Consider the following 13,352-nt stretch of genomic DNA (forward strand, 5'->3'; position numbering starts at 1 on the left):
ACAAATATTAAGAGGAAAAGAAAACCACTCACTGATCGCAGCGGGATGACTTTAGTGGCTTTAATAAACCTTTTACAATCAAGGTTAAAACTAAAAGGAAACTTTGCAGCTAATTTTAATTACAAGCTTGATTTTTAGACATTAAATGGATACAGTGTACATGCAGGATTACGCCAGACGTTCAACAGAAAGTATTAAGAAGACCTCATGCTGGTGCTTTAATTAAATTGAGCAAAAAGTGTGATACATATTTTTTCAGGATTGCAAAGAACATAATTTATTAGAAATAGAACCCTTTTAATAATAATAATAATAATAATAATAATAATAATAATAACAATAATAATAATAATAAATTATTATTAGTAGTAGTAGTATTATCATCATTATCATTAATATTATTTATTAATAATTAATTATTATTAGTAGTAGTAGTACTAGTATTAGTAGTAGTATTCATTCATTCATTTTCTTTTTCGGTTTAGTTCCTTTTGTTAATACGGGGTCGCCACAGCGGATTGAACTGCCAACTTATCCAGCATATGTTTTACACAGTGGATGCCCTTCCAGCTGCAACCCATCTCTGGGAAACATCCATACACACTCATTCACTACGGAGAATTTAGCCTACCCAATTCATCTGTAACGCATGGCTTTGGACTGTTAGGGAAACCGGAGCACCTAGAAGAAACCCACGCAAACGCGAGGAGAACATGCAAACTCCACAAAGAAACGCCAACAGACCCAGCCGAGGCTCGAACCAGCGACCTTCTTGCTGTGAGGCGACAGCACTACCTACTGCGCCACGGCATCGCCCTATATTAGCCCTCATTCATAAATTTTTTTGCATTCAGATGCTTTCCATATTTATGTCTTACATTTTAGTATGTATCCAGACAAACCAAAGTATATGTACTGTATGTAAGATGTTCATTTATATTTGCATTGAATATTAATGTGATCAGCCTGGTTCAGCAGTTTATTAGATTAAGTTTAGAATCATTTGCTTTGAAATCTTTACATAATTCAAATGTATATTCAGCGTGTACTTGTTACAGAAACACACAATTATAGATCAGAAAACCAGAAAAACTGATCATTTTCAAGTGGCCTCTTAAGTTTTTCTATAGCTGTATATATTATGTGAACCATAATATGAAGAATCAATCATTTTACTGCCACTGACATCTGCAATTCTGATACGGTATCAGCTCTCGGTTAATATATAGCTTCCTCTTCTCTGATTGTCAGATTGTTCGTACAACAGTATACTGTATGACCTTGACCAAATTCAATTAGCATTCAATCTTGCAATCTCTCTTGCTCACTGTCTAGACTTTTACTGCTGCAGACCACCTGAGGGCAACTATATTTCTCAACACTTCTTGCATCAGTCCAAGCGAGGCCATCTTTATCAAAAATCCGGACTGATTTTCCTCTGCACTGCGATCCTTCTTGTCGCCACTCCTCCAGTTTCTTGTTAGCGTGAAATGTGAAGTACAGGACACCGTTTGACTCGTCTTTCTCACAGAGTGTCGGCGACATTTTTTTCTCATGTTGCCTCTTCTTTGTCAGCGCAGTCATTCAGTATGATTTTCTCTCAAGACAAAAAGAGAAGGAAAAAACAAACAAAAGCCCTTGAATGTGAGCTTTGATTTTCTTGGTTCTCTGGTCTTGCAGCAGAAATGAATGCTTCCAGCATCTTCTAATAGTTGAGATAAGGGCCCAAGACTTTAACATTTCAGAGCCAAATAAAGGCCCAAATGTCTTGTGTTTTTTATTAAAGGTGCAGTAGGTATTTTGTGAAAAATTATAGTCTTTAGCACAATAGCTTTGAAAACACAGTCCCTCCCCTGCCACGCCTCCCTAAATCATGAACGCACCATAAAGATGACTGTTGACAACCCACTAGATCATGTCATTGGCCAGTTAGAAAAATTGATAGTACTTTATAATACTACAACTCCCAACAAAAAACTGTATTATATCTAGCACGTTTTCAGTTGTGTAGCAAGCGAAACTTGTCATAATGTGCGATATTTCATGCATGCAAGGATCGCTGGTCTCACTCTCTCACGCGCTTTGTCCGAAAGTGACTACTGTATGCTTAGAGGTTGGCCAGCAGGGTGCATTAATTACACATATTATTAAGCCATACTTATTTAGGGACCACGTCACAGGTTGTGGGACAAAATTTTCAGGTAACTGTTTGCCACATATACATGTTTTAAGCTCGAGAGGTTCTGTTTAATCCTTCATTTAATCTCCAGATGCTGTCTGCCGTGCAAGTGGCAGTTATATGTAAAATTTAACACCACGTACACCATCGCAAAAGGGCTTGCACCAACTAAGAATAAACTAATATTGCAGCTCATGAAAAAGAGTGGTATTGCTATGAAATTGATGTATGCAAATAATAAGGTATATGTCAAAAGCATCTGTGCAATATCAGACACCACCCGTGAGAACACAGCACAGTTAACGTTAACAGATTCATTAATGAATTCATGTCAAACAGTACGTGCAGGGCCGGTGAGCGGTTCGTCCGTGATATCTTTTGGTCACTCTATTATGTTATAAAATGTATTTTGTCGTGATAACGGGATTTCATTGAGACATATTTTCCTCACGCATGCATATATATATTTTTGCTTGTTAGTTTTGACTAGTGTTGATTTCAAATGCAATAAATCTCTTTATAAAACTTGTAGTAACAGTGTAATAATTGGTGGGTGCCAAAAAATTTTGGCTGGTGCGTCTAAATTGAAAAAGTTAGGAGCACCAGAGCTACCAATGAAAAATGTTAATTTCGAGCCCTGTAATGTATAGTAAATATAGGTAAAATATTGTGAACAGCTTAAAAAAAGTTATTTTTATTGTTTGTATATGTGGGGGGGGGGGGTGCGAGTTCTTGACGATCTTACATTGGGGGTCGCTGGTTTTAAAGTTTGAGAACCACTGCTGTAAAGGGCGATGCAGTGGCGCAGTAGGTAGTGATGTTGCCTCACAGCAAGAAAGTTTGAGCCTCGGCTGGGTCAGTTGGCATTTCTGGGTTTCCTCTGTGTTCTCCGGTTTCCCCCACAGTTCAAAGACATGTGATACAGGTGAATTGGGTAGGCTAAATTGTCTGTAGTGTGCGAGTGTGTATGGATGATTCCCAGAAACGGGTTGCAGCTGGAAGGGCATCCGCTGTGTAAAACATATACTGGATAAGTTGGTGGTTCATTCCGCTGTGGCGACCCTAGATTAATAAAGGGACTAAGCCGAAAAGAAATTGAATGAATAAATTATGCTATAAAAGGCACCTTATGAAATTGAAAATAGTCACATAAATTTTTCGCAGGCAGATTTCAGTGGCTGAACAACCAGCCAGATTTACATCAGCTTTGCGTGACTAAAAACATTTCAAAATAACATTACCTGTGTAAAAGAAATACTTCAGCCATGGTGTTATCCATCCTCAAGCGTGCAAAAGTAACTCCAGTATTGATTCAGGATTTGAAAAAGTTTTGATTCAGCATTTGTTTTTACCGCTGTCACTCTCTCTTGTGCACATTGTGTGAACGCAGCGCATGAACAGGGCTGCACAGATGTACAAATCTACATTTGTTGACAGACCGTTTGGGCTACTTATCAGAATTATTGGAATTGTCGGCCAACAAATTTTATTTGGACGAACATTTTTTAGTGGTATACCTTACCCAAAATATAAAAATACATATAGATCATTTACTTTAATCATTACTATTAGAATATGAAGAGACTTTCAACCAGCACAACAAAGACAATCACCTACTGCACCTTTATATTTGACAACCAGTAAAAAGGCTCAAAGTGATTCTTAATTTTTTTTTTAGTTAAAGCACTGGTATTGTGTTTTCTAAAAACGAACATAAACATTTATAAAAGCATGTTATTATTTCTTTGTTATTTTGACCAAAAGTCATTTCATATACAAAAATAAATCTCTAAATTACCAACGCTATCTCATGGCAATTTGTAACTTTTAGATTTAGTGGCAAATTCATATGGATTTGTAAAAATCTCATTCATACAATTTAGTACGATTTGCTCATCCCCCAATGAGGGTGAGGCGCTACACCTCCTTTAAAAAAAATTTCACACAACTGAACTTGTATGAATTTGTAGAATTAGCCACTAAACTGACAAAATGTAAAATACTTACGCTTCTTCATGAGATCTGGCTGAAATTTCTGTATTTTTATTTTAAATTTGGCAGAAATGTCATTAGTAGTTACCCACTGCACATGGACATTTGTACCCACTGCACATGGACATTTGTACCCACTGCACATGGACATTTGTAATTGTTTATCTATCTGCACACTCCTGATTATTAATAGCATCCTGTACATATATTCATTTATTGTAAATCTCTGTTCATAGCTAATATAACCTGTATATAATGTTCATAGTACATCCATCTGTAAATATCACCATAGTTTTTCTATAACTGCACTTTATAACTTATACCTGTATCCTGCACTTGCTGCTATTGCACCGCTGGTTAGACCGAAACTGCATTTCGTTGCCTTGTACTTCTACATGTGTAATGACAATAAAGTTGAATTTAATCTAATCTAATCTAATCTAATCTAATCTAATCTAATCTAATCTAATCTAATCTAATCTAGTTTCTAGAATAAACAGCAATAACATTTTACTCTAAAACATAACTATAAATGATAAATTCATGTGGCCTCTTACTACAGTATGTCTCTTCATTGTCAGCTCAGTCATTACATGATTTTCTCATATTAAAGCGAAACGAAACGTCTTCCAAGCAAAAGACCTTGAATGCATTGCCTGCTCTTTAAGCATAAATGAATAGAGCTTCCAGTGTTCTCTATTAGGTGTGATAAGACCACATGATTGCATTTCAGAGCTAAGCGTAACCCCAAACATCTTCTGTTTTCTACTGAAGTTGACATCCAGCGAAAAGCCACAGATTGATTTGCTGGAAGCGTTCAAGGTTAACATTCAAAGCAATCGTGAAGGTTTGTATGCAACCAGCCCTACAGTACGTACGCACATAAAACAGGAGAGATGCTCTATATGCGGCTTACTGTCAATTACTATGCAACAGTAGGGGAGTCTCTTAACAGCCCTGCATACTAACAGCCCTCTGAAACGTGAGGCACAAGCAGGATGGAATTTATGGTCGAGACCCTGGTTTTTACTTAAAGCACTCAATCCCTCAGATCGTGACTAAGCCACCACACCTTAAATCAAGTTTGTGAATTGATTGGATTTCAGCACCGCGTGCACTCCATTCCGCTCCGCAGTCAAATTTCTCACTGACCATTGAACAGGCACTTTATAAATGAAGTGCCACTGCAGGTTTCAGAAACATCTTATTTTCCGGCTGTCTGTGGCGCTGATGGAAGGTGCACGTTAATGTGCGTGTATTTGCGGTGGCTTCGCTTAAAGAAAAATGAGAATCATATACTGAGCTGTTTGCTTTGAGTTATTCGATGCTCGAAACAGCATCGCAGCATGTGCATCCAATAAACAGCGCATGTAAAACAAAGTACGGTCTGCTAAGCACGAAAAATAAAATGAAGAGCGCATCCAGAATCTCTAATGGTTATTTTAGTCATTCTGCTGCATCGGATACTGGTTATGAATGTCAATAACGCTTACTGTTAATAATTAAGTGCTTGACAGCTGCACCTTTTTCTCCCTAAATGTCCTGTGGATAATGAATGGGATTGGCTACCTGTGTGATTATCGTGGCTGGTTGATGGTTAGAGTTTGTTAGCCGAGAAATATGGTGTCAGCTGGCATGACTAATAAATCGATTTAAACGTGTCATGGAAGAGGCTGCACTCTCTGATTAACATGGGTCACATTATGCTAGTCAGATGCGCTCAAGTCAATTAGTGCTCTTGTAAATTACATGAGTGTCATTAAGCGGTGAATTTCCATTTGATTTCTTCCAAGATAGGAAGTCTTGTGTGTTTAGGGAACATGGGGAGAGTTAACGTTTAACCTGTCCATGGAGGTTTTAATCTATTTTTAAAGACATTGCTTAATTAAATTAGTTAATTTTGATAAATCTTAAGTTAAATATAAGTTAAAAAGCATTTTTGCATTATTTTGTTATGTTACATTCGCTTGACGGATGTGTTATGGTCTTCTGTTTTTCTGTAATAGCTCATCATTGAGTATGTTTACATGGACACCAAAAATCTGATTTTAATATGACTAAGACAATACTCTGATTAAGTGTCTACCATGTAAACAGCAATTTTTGATTACCTTAATCTGACTAAAGTCATAATCGAACTAACAGAAATGGAATTAAGACATGTGGAGTATGCTGATTTTAGTTGCATTATTGTGCAGTACAGACATGTAAACGCCTTAATCAAACTATTACCGTTATGTAGGATTTTTGCTGCATTTTGAATCTTTTTGGCTGAAAACTTCCCGTCTCATTCACTTCCAGTAATTTTTAGACATTAAAAACAGCTCCTTCTGCTGCTTGATATTGCAAACTGATGTTTTCTTATTATATGATTCTGCTTTGTCTGTATAATCATTGACACACTTGTTTGTAGAGCAAGTAATTTGACTGCTTTCTACCATTTATTATTCCTAGTCATTTCTCCCATAGGCAACTGAATTTGAAGTTCTTAAACAATCACAAAAAAAACGAGCACACTTCCGCACTTTAGAATAAGGTCAATAGTAAAATATTTTATTCTGTAGAATTTACGTCTCTTTGTTACTAAATTCTATAGTGAACTGATAAACTGTAATAAATACTGTGGAATACTTTAGTTTTAATACAGTAAACTGTGAAGTATTGTAGTATAATATAACCTATAGATGTTGAAAGCTACAGTATTGGATTTTTTTTTATTACTACTATATCTGTTGTAATACCATAGAAACAATAGAATTACCACAACAGATTACTCCAGGTACTTCAAAACACTATCAAAAACACTACAGTATTTACTGTTAATTATTGACCTTATTCTGCAAAGTGGAAGTGCGCTCATTTTTTCAATTATTTTAGATCTTCCAATTCATTTGCATATGGGAAAATGACTAGGAATAATGCAGCATGGTGGCTAAGTGGTTAGCACTGTCGCGTGAAAGCAAGATGTTTGCTGGTTCAAGTTCCGGCTGGACCAGTCAGCATTTCTGTGTGGCGTTTACATGTTCTCCTTGTGTTCACGTGGGTTTCCTCTTGGTCCCCCATAGTCCAAAGACTATGAATAAACTAAATTGGCCGTAGTGTATTGGTGTTAATGAATGTGTATCTTTCTCAATACTGGGAAAAGGGCATCCGCTGTGTAAAACATATGCTGGAATAGTTGGCGGTTCACTCCGCTGACCTCTGAAATAAAGACTAGGCCGAAGGAAAATGAACGAATGGATGACTAGGAATAATAAAAGGTAGAAAAACAATCAAACAATTTGCTCTACAAACATGTGTGTTCATGACTATACATAAAAAGAATAACGTAAAAAGAAATATTGTCTAGAAGTCAATGGAGGTGAATGAGACTGGAAGTCTTGTGCCAATAAGGTTCCAATTGGTTGTGACTGCTCGCATGTGAAGATGAAGGTAAACAGTAGTACTTGATATGGGTCACGTTTTTAGATGCAAAGATACTTTCTGTGTGAATGGCCACTAAGAGCTATAGCAACTATGAGCATGTTATTAAACTTAATAATGGGTTTATTATTAGTGTTATGTTTTATTATTATTATTATTATTATTATTATTATTATTATTATTATTTTTATGAATTGCAATATTATTTCAGCATACAGTATGTATTTTATTTTTATTTTGTTTTATCAAATAAATCCAGCTTTGATACGTGCAGAGCCTTACAAAAATATAGAGAAAGTGTATTTATATGTTTATATTTATATGTTTTTAATGTTTGTTTGTTTGTTTGTTTGTTTGTTTGTTTGTTTGTTTGTTTGTTTGTTTGTTTGTTTGTTTGTTTGTTTTGGGACAGGCTACTGATAAAAGTAAAGATTGTAATGAGTTAAAAAAAAAAAGATAAATGATTGTGGAGCATCTTACTGCTTGAGCTGCAACAAACCGCAAGCAAGTGCGTCCAGCAAATAGTCACATGAAAGATATACTCACCTAATTTTCTTAATTTACATTCATGTGGAGTGTCAAATTAACTTTTAAAAAGTACAAATGTGGTTTCTCAATTAGCATGAGGTCATGAAAAGCTGCGTGTTTAAGAATCAAAAGGAAGCGGTTTGCGGTTTTTCATGTCACATCACACTATGTGAAGTATTTCGTATGAGACAGACATGTGTAATCACTGGGTTAATGATGTGAATTTGCCTATTTCGGAAGCTAATCTCAAGAGTTCTTTGAAAACTAGTGAAACTAGCAGGAAAGCCTTTGAAATGCAAACAACACAGAGTAGCGATGAAGCGCATGCCAGTTTTTTCATTGTAACAGCTGGAAAAGGCATTGATTGCTGAATTCAAAGGCACTTCAACCGCGGGATCTCGGCTCTCTATAGTAGCCCGAGATGGGCATCCGAGCAAAAGCAATGCGAGTTAAGGAGAAATGCCGGTGTGCGGGATGGAGACGGGGAGTAAAACTGTTAGCAGATTGTCCCGGCTGTGCTGTTCAAACAGGCTTTAGGAGAAAAGGCTTTAAAGTGGCCCCTGCTGTGTGGTCCACTTCATTATTGATCCCTGCTTCACTGTCTCCCAAAATACCCCCATGAGCCCCAGACTGAGGCACAAACATGAAGAAATGCTGTCCGTCTTCCCTTCGACCTTGTGTGCTGGAATGGTGTAAAAGAAATAAGTGAAACTGGATCGTTTTTCAGTGATGAACTGAAAGAAATCTTTATATACTCGCTGTCTTGCTTTTTCAAACCAGTATGAATGACCAAATGTTCAGTCGTTCTTTTAGAGATCTTTATGATGAATCAGTAAATGAAGGATTAAGATCATGTTCAATGCATTTTTGCTTTATTTTACTTAATAACTTTTATGTGAGGAAAACTTCACGTCATTTTTACACATGAAGCGTTTTCAAGACTAAATGTCACAATGCAATGTCAGATTTATTAAAGAATATGTGATAAAAATAGATTGCACTGTTAAAAAAACAAATCTGTTTATTAACAGTTGTCCATGGTTTGTGATTCATGGGTGTTCTGTGTAAATGTACACTTTTGAATTGCATTCAGCTCTTTACTGCTTTTGTACTGTAATTTAAAAGACCAACGCAGATGATATACAGTGTCAAATGATTAAAAATTCCAATAAAAGACACTTTGTTGAACTTTTCAATATCAAAGGATCAAGTTCCCATAATGCAATTCAAAAGTTTAAGGAAAGGAAAATAAAATTGATAAGGAAAATTCAAAGTGTGATAGAAGATGACTTTCATCCTCTCAAACCTTTTTTGTAGCGTTGCCCCTATGGAAGAAGGTTCAGAAGTATGAAATGCTCTTCTAATATATATATATAAGTTCACCTTTGTTCCTGGGGCCATAAGGCTTTAAAACAATAAATATAACTTTAAAAAGTTTTACATTTTTAATGTATGGATTTTACTGTGTTGTTGTTGTTGTTGTTGTTGTTGTTGTTGTAGTTTTTAGTAATATTGCTTTAAATATTGTTTGTTTTTGTATGTGTTTGTTGTTCAATTGATAAGCCTTAAAGCTTAAGCTCACAAAAACACTGTTAAGCAACTGATTCACTGGAATAAACATATTGTGAGAAAACAGTAAAAATGATTTCATAGGCATCCTATGCTTCTTTCTTCTTCTTTTTTTCTTTTTTGGACATGGTGCTAAAATATGTAGTATTTCAAATATATATACAGTTGAAGTCAGTATTTTTAGCTCCCCTGAATTATTAGCCCCCCTGTTTATTATTTTCCCCAATTTCTTTTGAACGGAGAGAAGATTTTTTCAACACATTTCTAAACATAATAGTTATAATAACTCATTTCTAATAACTGATTTATTTTATCTTATTTTTTTAAGACACCATAATACAGCTTAAAGTGCCAATTATAGTATATATATATATATATATATATATATATATATATATATATATATATATATATATATATATATATATATATTAGCTTTTGTGTCTGTTTGTTTTTTCCATTCAAGGTCTGAAAAGTACTTAAAAACAAACATAGGTTCTTGAATGTGCTTGAAATCAATTTGAAAAAAAAAATGTTTATGCTTTTATTTCAACAATTGTGCTCAGTTGTCAAATATAGAACAAAAACTGAGCAATTCTTAAATTAAAAATCTTTCATTTAAATCTTGTACAATAACACTGAAAAATAATGTGCACTTTATCAAGATTTTAGAAACCATATTTGAATATTGCCATTATTGAATTCAACAAATTTGGTTAAAGTTCTTTGAATGTGACTTTTTAAAATGATCAAAACATTTGAAAATCACTCAGATTTTTTTTATGTAAATAATAAATGTAAGTGAAATGTTAAGTACAGTAAAGACTTTCATAGTGCTACAAACAGTACATAATCCTGGGGTATATATTTCAAAGGTGCTTGATTTAAAATTAAAGGTGCTTTAAAAAGTCCTTCAATCTGCTGTTCATGAAAGTGTAGTAACCCTGGTTCTATTTTATATATATAAAAAAAAAAAGATAAACTATAATGATAAAAATGTCCGTTTTAAGCACTACCATTTCGGCTTAATATCGAATAACTTACTCTAACTACCATATCAGAATCTCACTCTTCTTCCATCTTTCTCCTTTTATAGAGTCTGGATGGTAACGTGATTGTGCGCAGTGATGCCCGTGTGTCCTCTCTGACTCTGAAGTACGTTCAGTTCACGGATGCCGGCCAGTACCTCTGCACGGCGCGCAACTCCATCGGTCAGGACATCCAGAGCATGTACCTGGAAGTGCGCTGTAAGCTAAACATTCAACTTGTCTCTTTGTCCTTTCTAGGTTATTCGTGTTGTTGTGGTCAGGGCAAATGTGCCAAAGCTCAATGAAGTGTTTCTCAATGTTCCTTCTGAGACTTTCTTGGCCACTACTCACAGAAAACACAAGCTAAACACTTTATTTTGGTGTTCCCTTATAGACATTTGGTTGACTATGAGTAAGTTTGTAACTACAGATTAACAAGTAGTCATTAGAATATACACAAATAGACTGTCTGCTTTATAATAGCGTCTAATGCTGTTTTGATAGTCTTCTATTTGGTTTTGCAAGCTTTTGGACATTTGCAAGTACATGTCAGGCCTGCCGCCAGCCTGGTGAAAGGGGTGGTTCTTTTTTCTCAAAAAATTTACTTTTTTGCAGTTATGTTAAATATTTAGAATATTTAAATATGGCAAATATTTTTTTAAATACATATTTATTACTGTATATATCATTAGAAAAAGATTTTAAATTAAAAACTGTAGCCTATTGTAATTTATAAACAAATAACAAACTGGCTTGCACAATTAACTTTCCTCAGTGAGAATTTAACCATTTGAGTAATAATAATAATAATAATAATAATAATAATAATAATAATAATAATAATAATAATTTAGAGCTTCACAATTTTCTAGCGTCTCTTGTAAAATTGTAAAAATTGTGGAAATGTAAAATTTAAAATTCATGGATAACAACAATAGCCAATATAGTATTCAAATTGATTTTAATATGGGCCGCTTTTGGTGCTTCACTCTTTTTTATTGGTCATGTTTTCTTTCAAAAATAAGGTCCAAGCTTTAGAATAAAAGTTACTTGTCAATTTTTTCTCTTTTTGAAAACAGTACAGTAGTGAAAGATGACTTCACTTATGTCAGATGTTTTCTTGCACAGTTGGATGTTGGACTCTTAAAAAATGATTAGCTGAAGTCACACCAGGATTCCTCTTGGTCTTAAAGCCTATTTCGATGGGTAGCAGTCAAAATAAATAATTAGCTTATAGTCAACATAATGTCTAATATTAAAATATGATGTAACCAAATTATTATGCAGGTTAATAAAGTAAAACAAAATTATAAAAAAATAACAATAGTCATCAGCATACTTCCTCAGTTGATCGATTTAATTAGGAACTGTGAGCATTTCTTGTATTTTAGTTTTATTATATATTTAAATCTGCACCCAAAATATTAAGGTAACTCGGACCATTTGAGGAAACGGATTGCAGTAAACAATTTAAGTTCAAAAACTAATCCAAATGAGTACTGTGATCTTAATCCATTTGAGTAAAAGAAGCTATTTGAGCAAAGAAAAACCCAATAAATCAAGAGAACTCAAACCAATTGAGTACTGTAAAACCCAATAAGTTAAGTCAACTCAAACCGTTTGAGGAAACCGATTGCAACAAACCATTTAAGTTAAAATCTAATCTATATGAGTACTGTGAACTTACTCCAATTAAAGTTTTTAAATTTAAAGGTATTTAATTAACTCATTACCTTCAATGCTGAGTTCAAAACTCTTTTCAAATGAGTAGAATTAACTTAAAAGTAAATTTTGAGTTAACTACACTCATTTCATTTGATAAAGTTGGCTGTTGGCTTTTACAGTGTGTAATTTTATTAAATATGCACTAATTTGCATACATTACTAGCACAATTTGAAATACTGGATTAATTCAGGTTATTTTTTATGAGGGAATTTTGGGAATAGCTTGTGAAACTACTGTGAAAAAAGTAAATCACACATTATTAGTGTAATAAAATATTGTATAAATTCATGAAAATTATGCATGAACAACCTTCTGTTAAAGCCTTTAGAATACAGATATGAATAAAACTATTACTTTTAGTTTAAGTGCTGCTGAAATGGAGAAATAGAAATCTGTTTGAGAAACCCACAGAATCTCAAAGGTGCATGAAAACATGTTTTTGCCTGAAATGTCTTGCCTCATTTTTACAAGCGGACATCTATGGTCAGTTTTGACAGATGTGATTTACTAACTTTTATTACATGGAACAATCAGTTTTTTATCCTTAATTTCTTCAAGAAACTGATTTATTTATTTACTAGACATTTATTGGAAGGAATAGATGGCTTATGGTCTTTTTATATGTCAGTTTCAAACAAATAAACTCTCTTTCCAGCAAAACCACAGTTCAAATCACAGAGCCATATACATTTTACAGCTTTCAGGATGAATTCCTACAGTCAGAGCTCTTCGTATGAAATGAAACACTGGCATCTTCACATTCTAAAAACTCAATTTTGAGAACAAACGCTTTTATTTGATCAGATTATGTTTACTGCAGTTGGCTGAGTGCATGTTTTTTGTACCGTTTGCCAGGTAGAGAATTACAGTAAAGCTGGCTTTAAAGTTATTTTCATCTGCTTGCACA

The 13,352-nt window shown here is 34.3% G+C and overlaps 1 protein-coding gene across 5 annotated transcripts in view; it reads left to right on the plus strand.

The window, feature by feature from the left end:
- Nucleotides 1–13,352, plus strand: part of ncam1a (neural cell adhesion molecule 1a) — a 391,029-nt gene that overhangs the window by 284,862 nt on the left and 92,815 nt on the right. For all 5 annotated transcript variants that reach the window (XM_056446180.1, XM_056446181.1, XM_056446183.1 and 2 more), the window contains one exon: nucleotides 10,788–10,938. In XM_056446180.1, coding sequence (XP_056302155.1) covers nucleotides 10,788–10,938 — 151 coding nt within the window. The remainder of the gene's footprint in view (nucleotides 1–10,787; nucleotides 10,939–13,352) is intronic.

Source organism: Danio aesculapii, chromosome 21, assembly GCF_903798145.1.
Source record: "Danio aesculapii chromosome 21, fDanAes4.1, whole genome shotgun sequence".
Lineage (NCBI taxonomy): Eukaryota > Metazoa > Chordata > Actinopteri > Cypriniformes > Danionidae > Danio > Danio aesculapii.